Genomic DNA, 27,744 nt, shown 5'->3' on the forward strand with positions numbered 1-27,744 from the left:
TTCAAGCCATTGATAACCTTAATGAAACATGTCCTTGAGCTAATTAATAAATTTTACGGTTTCATCTCTTCTTCAATAAGTCTTAATATATTGGAAAATGCATGGTAAATTATGTTGCACATCGCATCATCTTTTCATTTCACCAAAATTAGCATCATCGATCAGGTGGAGCGTTATGGTAGGTTGGTATTTCGCGTAATGTGGCAGTTGGTATTTCGCGTATATGGTATTTAGCGTGGTTAGTATTGTACTTAAATCCATGTTGGCGTTATGCGTAGTTGTTGTTTTGCGTAGTTGATATTTTGGTAAAGTTGTTTTTTGCGTAGAGTTAGTATTTCGCGTTTGTGGTGTTATGCGTCGAAAAGAGGTAATTTTAAATATAGCAGTCGTGTTTAAATCCCGAAATTATGAGTGAGAATCAAGTACCTAAGTAAAACATTACAAAAGATAGGTACTTACCTCTTTATTACCTAGTATTAGTATAAGTGTCGGTTTAGAGTTTTTTGGATTTTGAGCTAGACTGCGTGAAAATTGTTTATACCTACTACCCATTGCAGCTTTAAACGATGTATCGCGCTATTCACAAAGCTTTTTGGCAATGCCTACAAAACTTAGTTAAAAGTTCGTAGTGTCTTTAAACATTCAGTTGAAAACAACAAGAATCTTGGGGCATTAATAAAGTTTACAAATGCGTTCTTTATATTATATTACTTACATTCAAGATTTTTTTGTTCGTCTTGTTTCGACCCAGTTTAGCTCAATAACTCATGGAGAAATTCCTATCCGAAATCAAAATTCCTAATGCGTACTAGAATCGGGCAAATGGGAAAACTTGGAGAGTTCCATTGTCCCACTAGTATTAGTTTAGCGCTATAATCGAGCCCCGTGTTTTTGATTTATTTACGGGAACAGAAGCGGGCGGACGGCAGGCTGTGCCGGGAATGTAGGGCAACCTTGACTTTCTATAACCACGGCCAATGTCTAGTCGATAAATAGCGGCTTATATTTAGTGCAGAATCATGGTTATGAATACGATGAATGTAAATAAAGAAATGAAACGTTAAATAGTATATTGGTTCTTTTATTCAAAGAGGATGACAACTTTGTTTATTAAAGTAAGTATTTAAGTAAGTACTTGTTCTGTATTGTGTAGACTTTTGATGTGTAGACAGAACAAGTACTTAAAGCTAGTGAATAAGAAAGAAACATTATCAATTAAAAGTTAACAAATATTTTATCATTAAGTTCAAGTCTGATACAAGATAACAACGATATAAATAAATTGCTAAGAATCCAGGGGTGTGATATTATCGTAATAAATATCTCACAGGTTATTCTACTGCACTTCTAAGGAAGTTCTGCGTTGATCTGCTTTTACTTGAACAGGATGTGTGCTCGCAAACACTTTTTCGTTGAGAAGAGATGCGTAGAGTTTTAATACAGTTGGATATGCCGCAGCATCTGCAGGGACTTTATGTCTGTAATCAAAACATTTTTTTATTTATGTATGTACCTACACCAAACAGAAAGTGAATGTGATGAAAAAAATATATCGGTACTGTATTGATGTAGTGAAGTCGCTAGAACAAACGTGTTTACGTTGACGACAATATCGTGGTCGTTACCTAGAAGTAAATAATAATAAATAAATAAATATCACGGGACACTTTACACCAATTGACGTAGTCCCAAACTAAGCAAAGCTTGTACTATGGATACTAGGCAACATACACATACTTAAATACTTATTGGATATCCAAGACCCGAGAACAAACATTCGTATTATTCATACAAATATCTGCCCCGGCCGGGAATCGAACCCGGAACCTCAAGCTTCGTAGTCAGGTTCTCTAACCAGTTGGCCATCCGGTCGTCAAAAGAAGTAAGAAAAAGAAGTAGTGTACAAGTCAAAAAAACAATTAAAAGATATGAATTTTTGTATAATGTTAATAAAATAGTATTGTGAGGCCTATAACTAACGTAGTCGTGGTGTTTATCTAATTCGTAGCGCACATTCCTAGTTCTTACAAAAGCCGACAAAGAAAATACATAACGCATTGGCTTTTATGTAGGTGCGATTTAATTATCCGGTCCGAAACGCTGGCTTTTGTGTGCTTGTGTAATCAACGCTTGTTGCTAAGAAACGAACGTCTATGAACAAAGTCTTGAAATACTTAGGTTACCCTTGCTTCCGCTATTGGCACTTTTGTTACCTAGACGAATAAGTTAGAAGCAAGGAAATGAGATTTTTTAATTTGAACCGATTTTATTTTTGCTTCCTGTGGAAAATAGACACAATCAGTAACTGAAACTGCAACCTTTTCAAAAGATAACCTATTGAAATGAGCCCTTAAAAAAATGAAACTTTTCATTCATAATCTTGTGCCACAACCACAGGCCACATCAAAAAGATCCCAGTGAAGTAATTTTTTTAAGCACGGTTGCAAGTTATCTATGGTTTACTTAGTAGGTAATTTAGTTTTAACTAGAAAGGTGGTACGGATGGTACGACCGTTTTGAAGGCTCAGTTTCGAGGTTAACTCAACTACAAAAATGATGTCCACGTGAGTTGTAAAGAAGGTAATCCCTTTCGAAAAGTCGAAGCTAAAGAGCTTTATAACGACAGAGATATCTCAGACATTAGAAGTGTAAATACACTTATATACATATATACTATGTGTTTCAGTATTAAACTTACAGTAAGTAATATAATGAAACATAGTATTTTTAGTTACAGTATTACTGTTTTTATCTGTGTCTTACCTTTCAAACGCATTGTAGAGTTGCGGCACAAGGCAAACATCAGCCATTGTAAGTTGATCCCCAATGCAGAATTTTCCAGCTGTATTCGACAGTAAGGCTTCTAAAGTCTTTAGACCTTTTATAATGAAATCGTGGGTAAACTTCGTGTACTCAGCGTCGGTAGCGAAGTACGCTTTGATGTTTGGCACTTGCAGAGGCTGGATTCCCGATACCACAGTCTATAAAAAAAGAAAATGCAAATTGATGCAATATAATTGGATAACCTTTAAATCCCAAAAGAGCACCATTTTCATATAGTTGCATGTAATAAAAATGATTTCTTTCTTTCTGAGGCGGTTGAATCATGTTTGGCGATTTTCCACAAAAAAAAAACAGTGAACAACAATACTGTATCCGAGGTCAATATTTATTACTTTGTTGCTAAGCCAATGAACCTATAAAATTATATATAGGTAAGTACTCTATAATACAGTAGAGACTTTAGCGATTTCTTTTCGAAACCAAAGCGCTTTTAATCGAAAAATATACAAAGGAATTAAGAATCCACTAATTGTTTCTAAGAATAAAAATAATAATTAAAATAAATCAAAAACCCGACTGCAAAAGTGAACTGTAAAGATCGAAACAAGACAAAAAAAATAGAAATATCAAAAGTTAACAATTGAATGAAAAAAAATTGATACAAGACCAGACAAAAAAGATTAACTTAAAACATGTCCATGGTAGTCCTTCAAAATTTAATGCAATGATATGAAATGCAGACGGAGGCATGAGATTGAGTGATAGGTAACAAATGCAGGGGGAGGGGGCGGGGGGGCTGCATGGGCAACCTGCTTCACCGCTTTTGGTTTATTTATTTACCTAATTGTTTCGTAAATCACATTGTTCTGTTTTGCATATAGTTCTTGACTTTGATACCCATATTAGTAGAATTAGAAAAAAAAATTGTTGTCCCCCAATTATTTGCATCTCACAGCCACCATGTTTTATTTTTTTTAACGTCACCTATCTAAGGACACTTGGGTTGCTGGGACGATTCTAATGATACCTTAATTGTCTGAATCCGTCCAGCGGTTTGTGAGATATGCGATAATAAAGAATATTACATACTTACATACAAAATACGCGCGAAAAACAATACCTCTCCTTAAAAACACATCAATTATCAAAAAATGATTTTTCTGCAATATGCTTGGAAATCTTCGCCAAACTGTCGCAAACGCGAATTTCTTCCTAATAGACAGCCACAAATGAAAAAAAAAATGTATGAAATTCCGTTACCATACAGGTTTTTTACTTTTTAGGGTTCCGGAGCCAAAATGGCAAAAACGGAACCCTTATAGTTTCGCTATGTCTGTCTGTCTGTCTGTGTCTGTCTGTCTGTCTGTCTGTCCGTCCGTCCGCGGCTTTGCTCAGGGACTATCAATGCTAGAAAGCTTTAATTTTGCACCGATATATATGTAAACTATGCTGACAAAATGGTAAAATAAAAAATAAAAAAAAATTTTTTAGGTTACCTCCCATAGACGTAAAGTAGGGGTGTTTTTTTTTCTCATCCAACCCTATAGTGTGGGGTATCGTTGGATAGGTCTTTTAAAACCATTAGGGGTTTGTTAAAACGATTTTTCGATTCAGTGATTGTTTTGCGAAATATTTAACTTTAAAGTGCATATTTTCATTAAAATCGAGCGTCCCCCCCTCTAAAATCTAAATAGATGGGTGCAAAAATTTGAAATAATTCAGGATGGTAGTAAGTTTATTAAACTTACAAGAAAAACTATAAAGGTTAAGTTTTCTTGAGAACTATCAGTAGTTTGAGAGTAAATAAATTTACCTTACGCCGGGTAACATTGCTCCTAAATTAAAGTTGAAATATATATTAAAACAACATTATGACGTAGTTTAAGCAAGCCAGCAGGGTGATCTACTTTACATAAATACATATATGAACATACCACATTTTTTTTTAATAAAACAAAGATTACGAAATTTGGAGCAAAAATTGGTGCAAAGTAGCTTCGTTTTGCGGTAATTAAATAAAAATAAAATAAATATCTATGGTGGGCTGCCATACAGCAAACGTGTTTTTTTTGCCGTTTTATGCTAATGTCTAATATTGTATAGGTCAGCACGACCCAGCAGGATGGATTGAAACCCATAGTACCTATGTATGTACATAGGTGAGGTAGACGACTATTGTTCCATTCCTGCTGGCTCGTGTGCTGAGTCACCGACTTCGAGCTAGTAGGTACCTACCTAGTGCTAGTAAAAATATTTTGGAGGTTTATACTTTTTACTGATTTGTAGCCAAAGTACATCTCACAACGATTCCATGAAACCCAAACACGGCTTAGTTACGTTATTTTATAACAGAATTCCGTTGCCTACCTTCCGGCTTCAGCATCGGATCAGTTCGAAAGAATCATCAACTTAAAGCGCCTTCTTAGTCGCTTATCTAGGTATATTAATAATGATCGTTTATAGACGAGCGAGCATTACTTAGCTTTGACGAGTTCCATTGGTCATCTACGGTCTTCTTCATCAGGTCCAGTTTACCAAATGATACTTTCTGAATGTAAATGCTTATCTTAATGCTAAAAATGCCAAAATCGCTATAGGTGTGCCTTTAAAATTTGAGGTTTGCCCTCGATTTACCTAGGATCTCATCATCAGATCCTGACTTGGTGACAATAGGACCACCTCAGAAGAGTACCCTTTCGAATAAAAAAGGAAATTTTGAAAATCGGTCCACAATTGACTGAGTAAACGGCGAACATACATAAAAAAATACAAAAATTGGAATATAGAACCTCCTCCTTTTATGAAGTCGGTTAAAAATGAGGTAATGCAGATGAGTTTTTGTTTTTGTTTTATTCGTATAAATTATGACCGAAAATTGACATCGAAAGACGCTGTTTATTAATAACGATCTCAATACTAATGAGGTTTTATAATTTTTTTACTTCTTTTTATTTGAAGCCAGCCGCCATAGCACAAGTGTCAATTCTTCGTAAGATAATATGTTAACCAGCTCAAATTAAAAAAAATACAGTCTAGAAATTGCGCAGGATTTACTTTGGAGAGGTTTGTTTTAATGAACTAACCCAACGTACAGCAAGGATTAGGCAGCAACTCAGGACAAGTTGAACTCGATGCTAAGGTAAATCTCCCAGTAGGATACTCCACATGCTAATGCGAAATAGATGGTAATTGGTAACCTTTGAATCCTATCCTAATCTGTTACAAATATCACTAAAATATAGAAACGGTAAATGAACAGGTTAATGATAGTAATCTCTCTCTCTCTCTGTCTCTAATAACTTAATCTTATTAGCTAAGAAATAATCAAGTAAAGTTTTTATCTTCATTTTTTTTATTATATATAAGACTATAAAAATAACGACATTTTATTTAACATCGATCACTAAATAATAGTATCCGACCGAAACACGATTTTTAGCCGAAACCGAAACCGAATATTCGTTTTTTTCTGATTTCGGCCGAAACCGAAACCGTAATTTTTGAAGACGTATCAAAATATTCAAAATCAATGTACAAATCGTAAAGAAAAGGTTATTGCAAGGATTTCTTATATGAGAACATTTACTTTTTTGTTAAACAAAATAAAATACGTTTATTTTTAATGAAAATAGATATATTTAGAGGTAAATTATGAAATTTTAAACCAAATAAAATGAAATCTTTAAACTTTTAAACAAAGTTACCTAACAAAGTCAATTGCAAGATAAATCCCAGCTTAAACATAAATCAACTTTTACATAAATTATAGTATTATCACTGTAATCAGAGATCTTTAAACAAAGTTTTAGAATAATACCTCGTGTGACAAAGTCAAACATTGCAAGAGAAATCACAGCATGCATACTACTGTCGCTGGTCCCGGCTGGGACGGCCGCATTACCTATACCTACCCGGCCGAGCGCGCCCGAATTAAGCCGAGCGCTCCCGATGCGGGAGCCGCGAGAGGCCGCGAAGCAATTTCGGCCGGATTCAGACCGAAACCGAAACTTCGGCCGAAATTGGCCGAAACCGAAACCGAAACCGAAACTTCGGTCGGACACTACTAAATACTTAGGTATTGCCGCTTGGAATGAAACAGTTCAATTATGCACCTTGAAGAATATAGCTAATATTTATACAGTACTGATGAATGTAAGGGAAGTGTATTCTCCGGCTCATCAGCTGGAAATTTGAATTGATTACCCCTAATGGCGTGAGCGATCGCTAAGAAAGGATTATTGGGAAAACGGTCCCCGGGGCTCGGGACCCGCGGAGGGGTCAAAAGGATAAAGAAATTGCGACGAAAGATGAGAATTGGGCTTATTTAAATAGTCCTTTCTTAAGCAGATAATTTTTAAAATACGACAATTATCCTATCAGACTACAAAAGGCAGTTGTCAGTGTTTCTGTATTGCTTAGTGGGAAACGAAAGGAAGGTCAATCACTTTACTCGAGGCCATTCTACTCCAAAACTATTGATACTAATTAATTTGTATCTTTTACTTATATGGCCTTACAAGCAGAGGATTGAGGGATTGACGTCGGGCTAGAACCCCTGAGTTTTTCGGAATCTACGGTACTTCACGGTACGGTAGCTATACGGTGAAGAAAAACATCGTGCGTAAACCAGCATACACCTGCGAAGAAATTCAATGATCTGTGTAAAATTTCAAATTGTTATTTTAAAAAGTTTACTATTTTCTAATGAGTGGCTAACTCTTAGAAATTGACTACTCTTGTTCAAAATAAATTTATTCGTAACTACACTCACGTGGGGATGGGCTCACATGGGAACTACGGTGGGAAGTATATAGGCCGAGATGAGATGCCTAATATTTTACCTAGTATTTGTCGGTGATTATACCTCTCTCTACTCTCTCTCTCTCTTTACTCTTGATTAAGTTGTGGGTACAACAATTTTATGGAGTAAAAATGGTGTTTTAAAGTTTTTGGAATTTTATCGTTCAGGTGATTAGATTAAAGCATTGTTTTTTCTAACAGCTAAAAAAATTTAAGATATCAGGTTTTTATTATAGGTTCAAGTACAGTGACGATGCATAATGCATAATATTCCGGCCCAAGATAGCTACGTCTCCGACCAAGCTTCTACTGTACCTACCATTTTATAAATAGGATTATGTTGATTTTGTGTTTGGATAATTTAAAAGGTAACCAGCGCGTCGGAAGATTAAAAACCGTGTTATACTTAATATAATCCACTTCAGGCATGTTATGTATGTTGCTTATTACTCTTCTATATTTAGGATCGAAGGATATCTATATAAATTGCTATTTATATACTCTTACGCCTATCACAGGAGTGTTAACTTATTGCGAGCACAAAATTTACGTAGGTACCTTGTTTTGTACTTATGTTTGTTTATCACTTTATCCTTCGTTCTACCGTTATCATGAACATAATCCTTGTTGGTATTTTTCCCGCTTAAGTTAGATTTACCAAAAAAAACTCGACAGTGAAGTTTACAAGTACAAGTAGTGGGCTCACGAAGCCAGCTGGTGGGTGTCTCCTGAACCTGACACAACGTGGCGTGGTAGACCAAGAAAGAGATGGCGTGACTTGGTTGCGTATGCGCAGGATTGACTTAACATTGCACCATACCCGTAGGCGGTAGAATCACATTGTCATGGTGAATGCGATTTTGAGAGTAATAGACTTTGGCTTAGGAAGTGGCGACGTATTTTTATTATATAGGTATACTTAAGAGAGGGCAAACTAAACATGCAGGAGAATCACCGGATTGGAAGCAATCTCCGCCGCCGCCACCAGCAACACTTGGAGCATCACAGCTACGTTACCGGCACTTTGAGAGACTGATGTGTAACAAGGCTGATAAAGCCTTGTCGATTGTTGACCTCTTCCTCATTTCAAATTTTGGTTCGTTTTAAAAATTCAATTCAAATTTCAATTTCCGAATATCCACTGTACTTTTAAATTCAGCACTTTGTTTATATGTCAAAATTCATTCTCAACTCAACAGCCGTACTGTAAAGACGTGCTAAATATGTTATTATTTTGACAATTAATACCTATTCGATCACTATTCATACCAGTTCTCACAGTGCAGTGAATGACAGTGTTTTATAACTAGTTTTATCTCTCACTTAAATCAGTTTTCTATAATATCTTAAATCAGTAATCTACTTAACCCTATACTATTAGCTTATTTTACAACTTCCAAATTTATTAGTTTTTATATTAAGTTCGTTTTTGTATGCATTGTTACAGGTGCCTTCTATTTTACCCTAAGTGAACATATTTGAACATCATCTCCTACCTTCTTCATCTTCTTCTTTCTACTTTCCTCATCATCTGTCGCACGCATCGCGACGGATGGGCTCGTTTTTTGAAGTCTAGAGAAGAAGCCTTTGCCTAGTGGAACACTAGTAATGGGTCAACAAAAAAAAATGTTACCTCGACGACTTCTCTCATACGGGCGCGGAGCAGCGGCGTGTCTGGCAAGAGGCTCGGCTGTGGCCGCGTTTCTTCCAGATACTGGATAATGGCCATGGATTCCACAATGGTGACGTCATCTGGCAAATTTAAATGGATTAGCTGATGAATTAATTACAATGAACTGAAACAATTACTTTGCTCACCCTCGACCAATGTCGCAATGTTGGTCGCGGGTGAGCAAAGCAATTATTTCAGTTCATTAAAATAGACCTCCGCAAAGTAACGCCTGATTCAATAAATTAATTAATTACAGTTTTTAATAATTCATTTTTTTTATTTGACTGGATGGCAAACGAGCAAGTGGGTCTCCTGATGGTAAGAGCAACGAGAGAGAGGTATTGCAGATGCGTTGCCAACCTAGAGGCCTAAGATGGGATACCTCAAGTGTCAGTCATTTCATCGGCTGTCTTACTCTCAACGCCGAAACGCAACAGTGCAAGCACTGCTGCTTCACGGCAGGATTAGTGAGCAAGATGGTGGTAGCAATCCGGGCGGACCTTGCACAAGGTCCTACCACCTGCAATTACATCAGTTAGACATACTTATTTGATGTGGGATGTAGAGTACAATGACCAAATATTAGAGCCATGTCTTGGAAATACTGTTTTATGGTGTTAGTCAACTAAGTACAGTCTAGGTCAAAATCCGTAATTAAAAAAATGTCTTTATTTGAAAAAAATATAGTACTTTACATTTAATGAGCTTCGGATATATCAACGCATCAGATAAAAATGTTGCCATCATTCTAGATTTTTCGTGGAGTTACTAAAATATAAGTACGCCATATGACACAGGAACATGGCCGTTGGAGGCGAAAAGTTCTCGAATGGAGACTGCAGATGAGCAAGCGCTGCGAGATGGACGGATGACGTGATTAAAGCCGCAGGCTCACGGTGGATGCTGGCTGCTTACAACCGAAGCAACTGGAGGTCTATGGGGAGGCCTATGTCCAACAGTGGACGTCTTACGGCTGATATGATGATGATGATGGCAAAAATATTCCAGCAATCGGTCTACCAGAGTATACTCCTCTAACATTAGGTAAAAGATCCCCTTTAAACAAAATACTCTATGACCTTTCAAATTAAAGAAAATAAGCTAAGTAACGACGCTCACATGCAAGCAAGCAAATCCTAGCTATCATTAAATGGAGTGGATCTCTATTACGAGTCAAGTGCACTATATCTTTAACAAAGTTAACAAAGCGAATCGCATTCAAATCCGCTCAACAAACACAATGGAACAGGCGGCAAAATTGTAACTTTGTCTTTTGCTAAGTCCCAATCTGTTAGTAAATATCAGTCAGCTTTTAGAGAGTAACAACCTCAAAGAGAAACGCTTGTAAAACAGCTTTTACCTGCGACTTCGTACGTGCAAAATTAGTGATTTACTAAAAGGGTTTTTTCGAATAAAAGGTATATTAACTAAAACCTTTTCACCTTGTACCTCCACTGCCGATGAATTCAATAAAAGGTAGCCCACGTGCAATTCCCTGTATACTACCTACCTCAATTCCAATCAATTTTTTAAAGAAATAAATACTTCTCCGGTCTTATTTCACGATTAAAGATATGTAGGTACCTTTACCGTTTCACAATCTAATGTGTATGTTCATAAAATTTTGTCGAGATTAGTTGAGGCGTTGAGGTGTCAAGGGGGAACAAACAAAATTTATACCTACTCTTTAGTAACGATTAGAATTATTCGGGGGTTAGGCTCGCCTATTATTGCATCAGGGCCGAAGGAACTTTACTTGACTTGTACGGTTATATTATATCTATGTTCTTTTGATTAGGCTTAATTCGCATACATATTTATTTCATCTTATTTCACAAAATGTAAAAATATTGAAAATGAAGGAACTTTTGATTTGTATTTTTTAATTAAATATAATTATCTCTATGCAAATCCGAGTTATCGTTACGCGTATTTATGCTTGTATTTTAATAATATGTGATTCAATATAGACCCGAGTTCTTACTATAAACTAAATGCCACGTAGATAATTTTAAATGATATTCAATTATTCGTTTTTAAAATGTTTCTCTGACAAATTTACATTAATGCGGTGTCCATTAGTATCTCAGAGTGCGCCTGTGTGATTCAGTAAAATAATTAGTTGTCTCACTTGGCACTAACAGACACATACCTGTCTCGAAATGAAGTCTTGATTTAATACTCTTAGTTGTAAGTGCAAGCTAAGATCCTGAGATCGTTTATGTTAGGTAAAGTATGAGCTACTCGTAAGATCCTGTTTTAAAAGTACCAAAAGTAAATGAAATATTTGCAGAAAGTTTTATCTGTTCAGAATAAGTTTTGTTTCTTTAACTTCGATATTAGTGTTTCGTGACTAAAAGATTTTCTTGAGCAGTTCATTATGGTTTTACGAAGTAAAGCCTTTTTACCCGACTGCCCGAAGGAGGGTTATGTTTTTCGAGCGAATGTATGTAAGTATGTATGTGGGTATGTATGTCCATTTCTTTGGTCCTCGCTGCAGCCTAAACGGCTAGACGGATTTTAACATATAAAGTATTTGTCATAACAGTCGGAGTGACATAGGTTATATAATATTTCAATATGGCGTCTGTGAAAAAAAAATATTTTGTATTGTAACAATGCGTGTAGGTATCAAATGAAAGCTAATAATTAGCCCATCCTAAATATATATATATATATATGGGTTATAATACTTTTAATCTACCGTTTTTACATAAATATCAAAAAAGTGTAAAATAAAACATTAAATTAAAAAAATCAAAAAACCCAACTGCCAAAACTAAAAACTGTTAAGTAGGTAGCTAATTTAAAGTTCAACAGTCGGGGCCCATTAGTAAGAGTTTTTGAGCGTCACGATTTAAATGGGTCCCAACTGTTGAACTTTAAATTAGCAGTTTAACACAGTTCTAGACCACTGGGCTTATTTTCTTCCTTTTAGTTTTGTTTTCGATTTTTTAAATTTAATGTTTTTGCTGCAAAGTTTTTGATGGGGATAGTTTTTCCCAATCTCGATTTCCGCTCTAGTTCAGACAGACAGACAATGACCTAGGACAGATTTAGGATCAGTGCCGGTTTTAGCACTTCCAGCGCCCTGGGTGAGATTTCCACGGCGCCCCCAACTTTGGGATTTTTTTTAGAAGGCTTCAGGCGCTCCTTTAAGTCCGGCGCCCTTGGCGGTCGCCCCACCGCGCCCTACCCTGACGCCGCTATTGTTTAGGATAATTTTAAGATGCAACCGCGGGTAATAACGACGAGCAAAAATAAATGAGTCACTTTTCATAATAATCTAGTATACTCGTAGATTACACACGTTATTGTTACTCATAAGGGTAGTCAATCATAATGAAGTAATTCCTTAAAATCATTTTGCCTGAAATATCGTAAATGTATTAATAACCGATTTTAAATAGCCTTCCCGGAAATAACTACAAGAAACGGAAGAGGTCGGCGTGGGTCCTTAATCTTTTACCAAATGAATCAAGCAATATTAAAATTGTTAAAATACGATAGAGATTAAGGAATAATGGGACGCGCGCGAGTTATTGGTGTTCAGCTTAACGTCCATAAAATAAAAAGTAAATTCTAAAGAGGAGCGAATCTTTAAAACCATTGGATGGTCGTATATTCTGCACCAAGTCTCGCCCTCACGTCGCTTTGATCAGTGTCCCGAGAGCGTTTCGAGCCACGCAACTATCGCGACTGGCCTGAGCCTCGTGCCTAGCCTACCCTTTTCTGGTACAAGTTGGTTTGCATTGAGGGGCTACAAGTGTAAACGAATATTACAGTAAAGTAAAGTCACCATCATTTTATATTTAGAAAGATGCCACGAACACTTGACGATCAAACGATACCTGTTCACTAACAGAAAGAAAGAAAAATGTGATATAAAAAGACGGATGAACACGTATTACTACAAACAAAATAAAAAAGGCATACCCTACGGCAAAATCTGGAAAATACTGGGGCGGCGATGGTTAAAGAGCACCTCTCGTTTTTAGGGTTCCGTACCCAAAGGGAAGCCGTGGTGGCCTAGTGGTTTGACCTATGGCCTCTAAAGCAGAGGATCGTGGGTTCAAACCCCGGCTCGCACTTCTAGGTTTTCGAAATTCATGTGCGATATTACATTTGTAATTTACCACGAGCTTTATGGTGAAGGAAAACATTGTGAGCAAACCTGCACAAACTTTTTTTGCCGTTTTTTGCTTGATGTTAATAATAACGGCAACAGGTAGACGCAGGTAGCGGATATGTTTACAGAATATTCAGATGTATATTCACTTTTAGAATAAACAATTAAGTAAATTAAAATAAAAAAAATGTTCAAGGGGGGCTCCCATGCAACAAATGTGATTTTTTGTGCCGTTTTCTTCTAATTTCTAATGTTGTATAATGTCGGCGGCCGATCGTAAAATCCGCCAGATCACGAAATTCCTAGGCACATCATGAAATGGCGCCATTTCATCAATTGGCTAAAAGTTGGCCAAGCATATCACGATGTGCCTGAGAAACAATACGGCAGATCGATTAGAGCAACGCATTCGTCGATATTCCAAGCTTTATACCCGGCCCATCGTTATATGCTGAAAAAAAGAAAAATTTACGTATGACGAGCGAAGCGAGGAGTAACGTGTTTAGTATGAATTGTGACCACTACGCACGAGCTGAGCGAGCGAAGCAGCGGCCGGCGAAGTGCCAGAAACGATATGGCGGCATTTCATGATACGAGTATGCCTGGGAATTTCATGATCTGGCGGATTTTACGATCGGCTGCCGACATGTATATAGATAAGGTATGGATCCCTCCGTGCGTAAGTCTGACTCGCACTTGGCCGGTTTTCACTTTTGCTCCACTTTATATATATATATCTTTTTTTCCGGACCATTTCTGTTAAATGACCTCTTGAGAGCCAAAAAGTTTTAATTTCTAGATATTTTTTTGTAATTTTATTGGACTATCAACACTATGTTTATTCAAATCTTATAAATGAATTGTTACCTATCTCCATAGCCAATCAGACTTCGAGTTTTTTTTACATTTTTAAAGGTCTGATGATGAAGCAATTAGAAGATAGCGTCTGCAAAGAATTATCATAAGAATTATCCTCCTTATCTTAAGAATGTTTTTAGCAGGAAAAATAATACCTTATAATAAAACTAACTATCCTTAACTTAAAATACTTACATAAAATAAAATAAAACCTAAAACTAAACCTATTTAGAAATGGTGTTATCTACTCAATAATATTGTTGCTTTGTAATTGTATCACGTCTATTCGTGTCGTGATCTCGTGATGTAGGTAGTTTTCGTGATAAAGTATTTAGTAGTATAGTTTTAGTGGTGTTTTTTTTTTATGTTAAAGTCGTTGGTTGTAAAGTTTTTCGAGAAACAACACTGGCGCCGACTATATTTTTCGATTGTGTTGACATGGATACATGCCATGTTGAATTTTTTAACAGCTCCTTGATGCTGAGGTTGCAAACCTGAGCCATCAAGCTGAATTAATATCAAATAGGTATATTTTATATTAATCCAGTTTGATGCCTTCACGTGTTCCTGAGGAAAGCATCTTGACCCGACGGACAACAAAGTGGACCTAAAAATATAGGGTTCCGTTTTTGCCGGACCCGGAACCCTACAATGTCTAGAATATAAGTGCTAACCGAATAAGTAAAATATTGACAAAATGTATGGGAAGCGTATGTTGAATAATTTACTACGACTTCATGCACCTCGACATACTCGTACATGGGTAGGTACGGTCGGTGAACCCAACCATGCGCTGCCCGCGGTTCCAGCTTTATTTCCAACCGAATTGGTATCCATTGAATCAGTGCCGATTCGTCAATGCGACTCATTAAATAATCTGATAAGACTAATATTGCGCTTTATTCAAATTAAAACTCTGCGGTCATCCGAAAAACAGTGATTAAGTATAGTTAAAGATTATTCTTCGCTTAATAGATTCTAAATTATCAATCCAATATAATGTTAAATACTTGTCACCATGTAGGTACTCGTATATTTCAAACGAAACAGCTCTCAATATTCTATTTTTCGACGAGAGAATAAAACAGCTATATATCCCACTTTGCAAACGTCTCGTCGTAAAATTTAAGAGAATCACATTTGTCGACGGAGAAAGATGCCTTCTCGTGATCAAATAGAAACTGTTGCCTCTATTAAAACGATACAATGACCCAAATACCAATTCAGACGCAGTTTTTCTATGTGTTGACTGCGATGGCAATAGCGTTCATTAGATAGCAATTTAAGATGTTATTGACCGTTCAATTTCTACAGGCGTCGCTTGTCTTGAGTTATTGTTGATTGCGTCGAGTCGGAGCTGTTAGTAAATTATTAATTGCCTCGTGTTTCATGCAGTTTCTATATTGTCCAGTTATATTCTGATTCAATGAACTTTACACACCTAGACATCTATAATATAAAATTTAACGGAAAAAAAAACGAGACATAGCAGGATGGCGCTCTACAATACCATTTTGACAAGTTTCTCCCAAACAACGCATTAATTCTCTGGAATTTTAAAGCAAAGCAATTAGATTCTTTGACCTTGGGAATCGCGATAAACTTGAGAAAATATGATATTGGGTGTGTACATTTTGTATATTAAGCAAAATAAAATCACAAGTTCGAATTGCGAGCCAAAAACGAGCGATCTATTATCTATGCCAGTTGACATTTAGGGAAAAAGAAGTCTATTCATTATCCTGCATTGCAGTCTGTAAAGCTCTTTAATCCATTCATTGCCGCGCGCCAGATAACGTACCTACTTTGCTGCGATGCCGACGCTTCTACAGAACAGACGCCCATCGGCGTCAGCGGCATCCAGGGAAAGCTAAATTAGACGCCCTTCGGCGTTTTCGGCACTCCAGTTGCAGATTTGTAGATATGCATAAGAAACTGTGTTCAAAAACCTTTTGTGATTTTTATTATCACTGTTTTTGTACAGAAGTAATGAATAATGAATTTTGTCGGAAAACTTCGTATTTAGGTATCTTGATACGATGAAAAAACATTATTCACTAGATCTATAAGCAGGAGACTGACTATCCTACTAATCCTACTTATCTTACTTATTGTATTATAATTATAAATGTGAAAGTTTACTTTATATTATAAATGCAAAAGTTTGTGTGTGTGTGTGTGTGTGTGTGGTGCGTTATAATATATTTATTATTACACTACTGTACAACTTTTACTTTGTGGTAGAAGCGCGTTCATCAATCTCAGTAAATACCGTACATCCCTATATTTATACATACATATATATCGAGGATTAGAGCTGTGATTCGCAATATCTCTCTCGAGTCGCCCTAACGCGTATCTCTACTTAGCACCTCTCGAAGATGCTGCCGCATTATCACCTACTCGAATCTCTCCTAAATCGATTCAATCTAGCTACAAAGGATTCTCATTTTCATATACATAGGTATCAATATACATCTTCCTTGATTTCCTCCAGGCTTTCGTCTTAAATACTCCATCCCTTTATTAATGAAATTAAATGAAATAGTTTATTTTGCTTTAGACATGGTAAAATTTGTCTTATAAATAAGAGTGCTAATGTGCTACGACATGTCTAGCCAGATACATCGGCATCCAAACATTGTCTTATATTCTAAAAAGGATTTATTTAGCTGAAACGAATTAAATATCTAAGTACATTGTTTATGTTGAAACCTAGGTTAAATACAGTTTATTAAAAATAAAAAATAGTTTGTGTCAATTTGACAGTAGAATAATTTTGTTTGTATTTTTTATTCTACCTAAGTATTCTTTAATTGAACAAAACGCTTCATTCTTAAGCCATTGAAATAATTTAAATCTAAACGACGACGAAGTTGCATATTACAAAAATATATAAACATGGCACTATCAATAGATTTAATCATAAGACATCGCAAATTCGATGTATGCATTGTTTTGAGCAATAAATATTCTGTTTACGTCTACTGAATTTCCCCATAACAGTATACCATATCGCTATATTGACGCAATATAGCCATGGTAGGCTTTTAATGCGTTTTGTTCCTTTGAAATTTTAGTAAGATTCCATAGTGCAAAGGCAAAGCGATTAATTTTGGCTATGCTCTGAACATGTTGTTTCCAGGAACACTTGTGCCTAAAAATTTAGTTTCATTTGCTTCTACATATTATTATTTGATTTTCGTATGATATCACGATGTTTTCACCATTTGCACATCTATTCCGGAAATATATAGGTAGGCAGCATTATTTGTATTTTTTATAAGTATACTAGCTGTTGCCCGCGGCTTCGTCCCCGTTGTAATTTTTCCAAATTTTCTTTCATAAAAACCTTCTCCTTATAATAACAAACACAACAAAAAAAGAATTAGCGAAATCGGTCCAGCCATCCTCGAGTTTTGCGTTTAGCAACATATTTTTCTCAAAAATGTCCGTAAAAGTTGACATTATTCTTTACTTATCAGAAGGTGAAGTGCATAGTTTATGGTCAGCGAAAAATTAAAAAGTTAAAAAGATTGCAGGCGCGCTAGCTCGACAATAATAAATTAGCGCGCCTGCAATCAGTCACATTTTTTTTTTAAAGTTATAAAGGCTATGGAAATGTTGGCACAAGTCGTATACAGCCAAGTCTAATGGCCGGTATCAAATATTTTGTTGGAACTCCGGACTTTTCCTATTGGGTCTGAAATAGCTTGTGGTGTTTTCGGTGGAAAGCATAAGAAAAATATTGAAATAAAATTAAATTTTATAGTAAGTATATTTTGAGAAAAAGTTTATTCTATTTCAGAATTATTCACCATTTTTGAGAAAAGCTTTATATTAATCTCGGCTGGAATAGCAATTGCTGGCTTCGTATTAGTTAAACGTTAAATACTCATACTCAGCCAGAAATTGCCTACTTCCAGGCCACGACAATAATCTACTATAACGATTAATTTTTATTTATATAGATATATAGATTCGGTGGCACGGAATAATTGTACTGCACTGTTCACAGCTGAACAAAGGCCTCCCCCTTTGAACGCCACAGTGAACGACAACTCGTCACTTGCATCCACCGGTTGCCCGCAACTGTCGCGATGTCGTCAGTCCACATAGTGGGAGGCCTGCCAATCCTTCGTCTTCTGGTTTCACTATTTACAGGATGGTACTTAGGGTTATTCGCTGTTAGAGTTGTACAAAAGTAAATACAAAAATATAAGTTTAAAAACGAAGAGTATTAGTTCCAGCTGAACGTACTTGTGTACACGGAAGTGGGAGTGGGAGTTTAAATTGTTGAAACTGGTGTATTCGCGTTTTAATATCGAATAACTAATTGTTACTTTTAAAAAGTTTACTACTAGACTGGGTAAGTCTTAGAAATTGACCGCTCAGGCACGTTCAAAATCTGTTTATTCTTAGTTGCGCCAAAGAGCCTCTTCAGAGTCTAGTCACGCACTGAGGGATAATGTATTACGGGCGGTGACATCGTCGGTCATTGATACTGCATTCGATGGCATCATCGCTAATTAGCCCACTGATCTATATAATATATGTACACTGACTGTTTCAAACCAGGTCAAAACTCGCAATAGAAGTCGAATAGACACTAATAATTAATTTATTATTACTATTATGTTTTTACTTTAGGAATTAGCATGTCTTCAATTTTAACCCAGCAATTTCGACTGATTAGGTATGATGCTTATTTATTGCAGTTATGGAAATCGTAAAAATTGTTTAACGACAGTGCAGGGGGCTGAACATATCCTATGAGTTACATAGAAATGAGCTGGCCAGGTGCACTAAGGAGTAGTGTAATTATGCCTGGTGAATCATGCATTTTAGTTCAGTTTGCAACACCACATTCACAAAAAAGAAAAGCCATCTCATATGCATTGAGGTTTGTGGCTGAAAATTATAAAATCAAAATGATATGGTTTTTGGCTAATAAGTTTTTATCTAGTTCCGCCTTTAAGTTATTGCGGCAATTAAGTTAAGAATTTAGTACTTGTTTGTTTTATTTATTTATTTTTGTTTGCGTCTATAAAACGTCGTTTTTGTGTACTTATTTGACCATTTTTTTACAAATGAGCGTATAATATAAGCTGCTCTAGAAGCTCTTCTTGGATATCAAGAGTAATTGAAGAGCTTTCAAGGGGTGCCATGGTTGGTAATGCTTCGTTGCACGAACTTTCTATGTTCCTACTCATTTTCTATTCAAATCCAAATGAGCGTCTTGCGCCACAAATTGTCTAACTCGAGACTAAGAATAAAACCACAACTATTTAGCTTCATATAAGTCTGAAGCACTGTAAAATTAATTTGTCAATGTCATAAAATTACATCAAGAGAAGTAGCATCGAAAGGCCACAAATATAAATATCTATTAGAAAACAGTATATGCAATATAAATACCTTCATGGAAAGCAATTTTGGAAAATAAAACAAATGATGTTAAAATCATCAATATCTGTTGGAAAATACGAGTAAATGAAGTTTGCCTTCAATCTATTTATAGAAAAATGAAATTATGTATGGACTTTGTATGAAATTATGTCGTATCTCTGTGTCTAATTTACAGCTTAAAACGTGCAGATCTTCGTGTTTTTTAGAAGATAGTAAGATAAATTTGAACTGTTTTGCACATGCATCTGCCGCAAGTAGGTTTCGAAAATGCACCTTCGAGCTCGGTACAAGTTAGTTACGGCGATTACTAATACCCAGTTTATGCAGCATGAGTAGTTACGGTGACATTACACATTTTGCACTTTATGCGATCCCTGGTTGATGGGTGAAAGTCTTTAAATTGCAGTTTAAATAGTAGACTGTCAACCAATTGGATTATATCATTCGAGAAAGATATATTTATGTTGAAAATACAAACTGAAATATAGATGCACAGAAAAACCAGAAAAATAAGACCGACACTAAAAATAAAAAAAATACAAAAAGATTCCAAAAAACCAATCTTAATATATTTATGTCACTCGAAGAACATTATCTTAAATAAATAATTTAATTAACTAAGTTATGGTTCCATGTTGAATCGCTTGACTGTAACCGCTGACTGTAACATACATATTATTATGTTTTTATTATGCTTGTTGGAAAAAATATATCCGTGCAAAATTACAGCTTTCTAGCACTGATAGTCCCTGAGCAAAGCCGCGGGCGGACGGACAGACAGACATAACGAAACTATAAGGGTTCCGTTTTTGCCAATTTGGCTCCGGAACCCTAAAAATGACGATGAATCATTGGTAGATAGGTAGTTGCACGCCGGTAATAGTTTCGTCGGGTAGTCGGACGCGTGTACAGACATCGTCGTGCCTATGTAGATTCAAGAACGCGTATTTTGTATGGCGAGCTAAACTCGATTTAAGACTGAGTTATCCGGATCCGGATTTGTTCATGGATATGAGCGAGTCTCACGGTAGTTTCATGTTCAAAGTCATTAAATAGTTATTTTTTAAAACACAGAAAGCATTATCACAGTAAGAGGGTGCGTTAATTGGTTAGTAAAAAGATTAATTATAGCTGCGAGGATCGAGTAGGTAAGAACAAGCTAACAAAGGATTTGTCTCAAACACTCTGCTAACCATGAAGTTGCACTGCGCAGATTTCCACTGGGATTAACCGTGCGGTATAATTTTAGAATAATAATTCTCTGTTATTATAAAACTACTATAATGACACTACAGTCACATGTACTAGTGCTTATATATTTATAAAAAACTTCGGACTGGACAGTAACTTTACTATTCAAATTATCGAGGCGTAGGTATGTGGGTAGACCATTGGTTGTAACTAAATATGATAGCTACCACATATTTATGTATCTTTGCAAAAGTCATGTACAAGCTCATTTCGTTGCCTTTACAATTAAAAAAACATTGTCTCAAAGTTTACCGGACGTCCATACGTCTGTTGCAACCATTGGCACCTACCTACTGGCCATAAGCTTCCTTCATCACTTCAATGAACACAGTGCAACTAAGTGTAAAGAAGAGTACCTAAGTGTATTTGTGTCATCTCGGTTTAGCTTGTCGTGCATTTACTATTATAAGTTTTTAACATAAAAACTGAGGCCGTATTTTCTAACGTGCTGACGATCGCAATTGCATTTACCACCTCTATCTCTACCCTCGTTGTTTGGGAAGTGGTGCAAACGATTGCGATTCCAAATGTGTTAGACAATAACAATAAGGCTGCGTTATGCAAGACGATGAAACGAAGAGAGAATTTATTTTTTAAATGTCAGATACAGTAAAAATTACAGATATGTCAAACGTCAAACTTAAGCCTAAATGCCAAATGTAATATTGATATTAGGAATCTACCAACTACCAACATAAGTCGCAGTATTAAACAACATTGTCATATATCGTCATATCTTTACCAAATTTTTAGATGATTCGACCACTGGAAGTGGATCAAAATGAATCTGCAAGATTTGAAGCAAAAAAATAATAAATAAGTATACAATGGAGGTTAACTAAAAGCTTGTAAAAAATAATAATAAAGCGATGAGTTGCAAGCGAAGGATTATCATTAGCATAGGAATACTTTTCTTTACAAAACCGTCTATGTACCCCTTTGATTTATTATCAGGATCAAAGACTCGTATATCGAAAAGAAGGTGTACATTTTTCTCGCATTTCCTTTGGTGCAAATCAAACGGATATTGGTATTAGGCTTTTATCTCGAAGAGGTACGTCGATACAATAGGCAATTTCTTTTGCTACTGTACAAAAATATAACATTAGGTAACAATTTGGTCTCAAACAGTCTTCACATCATTGTCTAGCCTCTAAGCGACAATTCTTTTGAGATCCACTACACATCCCACTATTGATTCGCCGTATTGACAATATTTCGGTGGTATTACGATGAATTCATCAAATGTTACTGTATCAAACGCTGTCTTTGAAAGTGGATTGAGAATGTAGGTATTGTTGTAGATACAGCTTCTATTTGTGCCGGATAAGAGATATATGGCAAAGGTAAGGGTATAATCTTGCCGATTTATACAAGAATTCCGCTTATTTATATGTTTTTTTCTACCAATTGGGCATTTTTCAATAATTTTGAATTGAAAATATTTTTCTAGCACTAGATACCTCCTAGCTCGAAGTCGGTGCCTCAGCACGAGCTAGCAGGAATGGAACAATAATAGTCGTTTACCTCACCTACATACTATGGGTTTCATTCAATCCATCCTGCTGGGTCATGCTGAGACACCGACTTCGAGCTAGTGCTAGAAAAATATTTTCATGGGTTTTATAGTCGGTTCCATTTTTTGTTATTTTTTTATTTTTTGGAGTCGGTTTTACTTTTTTGTTAAAAATTTTCTTTATTTCTCACTATAAAAGTAAAAAGTACATCTCACAACGATTCCATGAAGCCCAAACACGGCTTAGTTACGTTGTTCAATAACAGAGTTATGTTACCTACCTTCCGGCTTCAGCATCAGATCAGTTCGAAGGAATCATTAACTTAAAGCTCCTTCTTAGTCGCTTATCTAGGTATATTAATAATGATCGTTTATAGACGAGCGAGCATTACTTAGCTTTGACGAGTTTCTTTGGTCATCTACGGTCTTCTTCATCAGGCCCAGTTTACCAAATGATAGTTTCTGAATGTAATTGCTTATTTTAATGCTTAAAATGCCAAAATCGCTATAGGTGTGCCTATAAAGTTTGAGGTTTGCCCTCGTTTTTCCTAGGATCCCATCATCAGATCTTGACTTGGTGACAATGGGAATTTTGAAAATCGGTCCTCAATTGACTGAGTAATCGGCAAACATACATAAAAAAAAAATACGAACATTGGAACATAGAACCTCCTCCTTTTTTGAAGTCGGTTAAAAAGTTCAGAATGCCAGACAATGATCAAAAGTCTCCGGCAAATAGAGAGATTTGAATTCGGAACGAAAAAGTGTCCAGTAGGTACGATATTTATATGCATTGTAATATGAAATAAGAAATACTTGTAAAATATGACATATTTTTTAATACTGCAAAAAGCCTCATGTTTGTTTGTTTGTTTTTGTTTTATTCGACTGGATGGCAAACGAGCAAGTGGGTCTCCTGATGGTAAGAGATCACCACCGCCCATAAACATCTGCAACACAAGGGCTATTGCAGATGCGTTGCCAACCTAGAGGCCTAAGATGGGATACCTCAAGTGCCAGTAATTTCACCGGCTGCCTTACTCTCCATCTTTGGGTCATTAAAAAGGTTGAACAATAAACGTAAGATTTATTATAAATGTTATAATATAATATTATAATAAACATAAATAGATTAAGTAGTTGCAAATTCATTCAATTTGACATATATTTATTCCAACTCTACCTCTACCTATATGCGGCTTTCGTGCAACGAGGTTGCATACTTTATTAGAAGAGCGGGAGCATTTTGAAAGTACCTATTTCGTTTTCATCCAATTTATTATAGATTTATTTTTAATACTTACTATAAATTTAATTGATTGTAATCAACACATTTGATCCTATTATCTTTCGCTTTTTTCGTGTTGAAGTGAAAGTGACAGATCACTACAAACTGACAAGCAAACCACTAAATCGAAAAATCGTTGTAGCTACCCCCTAATGGTTTTAAAATACCTATCCAACGGTACCACACATAACAAGGTTGGATGAGAAAAAAAAATTACCCCCAATTTATGTCTATGCGAGGTACTCTAAAAATTTTTCTTTTGAATTTGTTTATTAATACCATTTTGTCGGCATATTTTACATATACATTCGTGCAAAATTACAGCTTTATACCATTGATAATCCCTGAGCAAAGCCGCGGACGGACAGACAGACAGACATGGCGAAAATATAAGGGTTTATAGCCATTTTAGCCACGGAACCCTAAAAAACGAATCTTTCGCGAAAGTCTCACAACGCATTGAGGCTACAAGGGGCACGGTCTCAGGAGTCTGAGTAAGACCGCAGTGAGAGACTCAGTGGCGCTCTAGCCAGGCAGACCGCTTCGCTTTCCGCTGAAACGGCAAGCTAGTGCGAATCTGGGTTGCAATCCCAAAGACATCGTACGCAATCTTTGAGATCGCTCGATGTAGGAAAATAGTAAGGGAGGATTTAAAATCTTATTCCTGGAGCATTATAGATGTGAAACTTCGTGATCAGATTTTTCAGTTGATTATTTAGCCGTAGTTTGAAGGGGTTTTTCGAAAATCCCACGGAAACGGCCAATGCCACATTAACCACATGGACATTAACCACATTCCTATGGAGTATTGTGTAAATATAAAAATTTACGCAGACGAAGTCGCGGACAAAAGCTAATTAACTTATCCGGGATAGTGTACCTATTCATGATATCAGACTAGGTATTTCTAACACAAAGTAGCCGCCATTCGGGATGCGAAACGCATGGTGTGTCCTTAAAATAGCGCTATAGGTAGAGTCAGTCACGATGACGCGTGCCGTGGTTCTTATTGCAGTGTTGTTAATGTTTAATTTTGACAAATCACGCGTCTTCGTGGATCGCACTAGGTGTAACGTCGTACCTATTTAAACGTGACGCTTGTAACCTCTCCGAATCCGTCCGTATTAGGCCTTACCTTGAATCTGGGGGGCTTTTACGAAATTCGAAGATCGAAGTTGATATCGTACCGTCCCTCTCACTCGTATTAAATAATATTAGTCAGCGAGACGGCAAAAAATGAAGTTCGAATTTTGCATTTCGTAGTATAGGGCCTGAGTTGGCTTACCTATAACGAGAGCTGGTACTTTCTGCGCCGGGTTGATATTGCGATAGCTCTCTGTCAACTGTTGCATCTCCTTGATGATGTCGATTCCCTGTTCTTCGAACGGTATGTGTTTGGCTTGCAATGCTGCTCGCACTCGCCACGAGCACGACGATGCCCAATAAGCGTAGAGGATCACACGGTTCCCGCCCTAAATTGGTTAAAAGGGCACTTCAAGGGGCTGTTTCACCATCCATTGATTAGTGTTAACTGACGGCTAAATGTGATTCCGTCTCTATTTGTTTTGTTCGAATAGACGGAGACAGTTAACACTTATCAATGGATGGTGAAACAGCCCCTAAGTGTACTTTACTTTTTTTTAGAATTAAATAGGTAACTCTGGGTTCTTCGTACTTAGAATCATGAGCACTATTGATTTGTATGACTATCTCCATTTTGTATGAAAAAAAGTCGCAAGTGACAAAAAATTGGGTCACTTTTTTTTTGTCGCCGTCCTAGTCTGGCCAAGCTAAGTCTGCAAAGGAATAATTTGGCAACCCCATAAACTAATTTATATGGCAATATTATTTTCCCATCAAGGAACGTCACTTTCGTGGTATATTGTATTTCGATCCAATTTATGAAAAGTGTAAACAAACTGATTTCATCAAAATTCTCGTATAAACACCCACTGGTTCGAATCAATTACACATTTATCTATAATTCGTGTCTTTTAATTAGATGTCTAATCACTATTTTCACCAAAGTTCACTTGATTTCAATATCTACTTATTTTTCATTTGAAAAATCTTTGTCAAAATCTGACGTTATTTCTTGATTGAAACATGTGTATACCTAATCTGTAGTAGCATCTAGACACGCGATTTTTATTTACTTTCCTTAAAATGAATAATATTTTTATTATATGACGTAACTAAAAATTTATGCTTTTCGCAATTTTTCCTTTATCTTTGCTATAAGACGTTGCTCCGTACCAAATTTCAAGATTCTGGGTTCACGGGAAGTACCCTGTAGGTTTTGATTCGGGTTCCGTTTTTTCCTCTTGAGGTACGGAACCCTAAAAAGTACACAAAGAAAGGCTGCACTGAAAATGCCTATAAGTACATGGTTTAGTCAGACCATAGAAACAAGGAAACATGCCATAGCGGCGGTTTGGTTCCGATACCACTTCTAAAGGTTTTACTTTAACCACTAAAAGTGAAAGTTTATGTGTGTGTGCTTGTTTGTTTGTTACTTTTCGACGATTTGGATGAATTTTGGTACGAACCTACTAAGTAGGTAGACAGCTGGATATCTGGAATAATACATTGGCTACTATTATCCCGATATTTCCACGGGATTGAGATACATGAGTTAAGAGATACAATAGTACATTGTGTCTTAAGGGCGGTAAATAAGGAATTACGAACGAGAGTCTATTAGAAGCCCGAAGTCGAAGACTGAGGGCTTTAATGAGTCGATGTTCGTAATTCTAATACCGCCCGTGCAACATACAATGTTTTTCATCACATTTGCGAGTAAAATTTTATATTTCTAAAAGAAAAAATATAATTCTTCCAAATATTGGCGATACCTTAGGCTGCGCTCTTGGCAGCGCCGCCCTCCCCCTCCCTCAGCATGTGCCTGAGCCGCGTGTGCATGTGGTCCTGCTGCTGCACCATGCGCAGCAGCGCGCGCAGCGCCATCAGTACGGGGACGGACTCATTTACCGACCTTGGGCTTCATGAAAAGAAAATTTGTACGCGCAGTGACTCATTTACCGACCACGGGTTTCATGACAAGCACATTAAGGTCGAGGGTTTTATTTAGGGGGTTGCAATCAAGGTAGCCTTCATGTTTTGACACTGTTTACGAGCAAGTGTGATGAAAAACTTTTTATAGAACTCAATTTAATGAAGCTTCGATTAACGTCCCCTAAAACAGTGACAGATTTTAGGTAAATTAATTGATAACCTCTTTTTTTGAAGTTGAATTTAAATATATATTTAAGAACTGTTTATGTATGTATAGGTATTTAGAGTAGGTACATAATACGCACGTACAGTTTAAAGGCAAGTTTGAAGTACATAATAGGTAACACCTACACATCTAAAAATTAATCTTTTAAATTACTTCTTGTGCTAAGCTAACTAGATAAATAGGTACAATATCCATTCCTATTTCACGTTAAGTACCTAGGCATTCAAAGTTTTCTAACAATAAATAACGTTTAGCTACTCATAGGTACGAGTACTTTGTAAGTAAGCAGCACTCATCTCACTTACCGGCATTGTTGCAAATAAAGTCTGTTCGGATGTACGCAGTAACAACACAACTGTTTCGATTTATTGTGTGAATATTACATTACGAAATGATAAAAACACAAGCAAGGTTATGTCTTATGTGTCTTGTCACGATCATTGTGATAACAACAATTCGAATACTCGTATCGTAACAAAGTTTCTGTCTCATTGTGTAGAGATAAGTCGCTTTATCAATTCTGATACGGGTTTACGGAGTTTTTAAAGTGCGTTGATACTTACTCTAATTAATGGCTGACATTGTTGTGTTTTAATGTTATAATTGAATTCATCGTCAATACCTTTGATTCAAACATAAGCACTTTTCTTTTAAACGCAGCTGATAATGTATTCGAACTAGGAGCGACAGCAAATATATTTCTATTCGTAGTTTCGTGGGAACGGCAGAGATGGCGCTCTAGTTAACGAAAGTATGTGTCTGTCACTAGCCTCTTCCCGCGGTTTCGTTAGCGCAA

At 36.3% G+C, this 27,744-nt stretch overlaps 1 protein-coding gene across 1 annotated transcript; it reads right to left on the bottom strand.

The window, feature by feature from the left end:
* Window positions 1–1,065: 1,065 nt before the first annotated feature.
* Window positions 1,066–27,387, bottom strand: LOC141426768 (probable maleylacetoacetate isomerase 1). The gene is made up of 5 exons (XM_074085924.1): window positions 27,254–27,387; window positions 24,993–25,179; window positions 9,218–9,336; window positions 2,764–2,981; window positions 1,066–1,478 (listed from the first exon to the last, which is right to left on the bottom strand). Exons 1-5 carry the CDS (start codon window positions 27,257–27,259, stop codon window positions 1,337–1,339), a joined length of 672 nt encoding a protein of 223 aa, XP_073942025.1. The 5' UTR covers window positions 27,260–27,387; the 3' UTR covers window positions 1,066–1,336.
* Window positions 27,388–27,744: the final 357 nt, after the last annotated feature.

This window comes from Choristoneura fumiferana, chromosome Z (genome assembly GCF_025370935.1).
Source record: "Choristoneura fumiferana chromosome Z, NRCan_CFum_1, whole genome shotgun sequence".
NCBI classification, from domain to species: Eukaryota; Metazoa; Arthropoda; class Insecta; order Lepidoptera; family Tortricidae; genus Choristoneura; species Choristoneura fumiferana.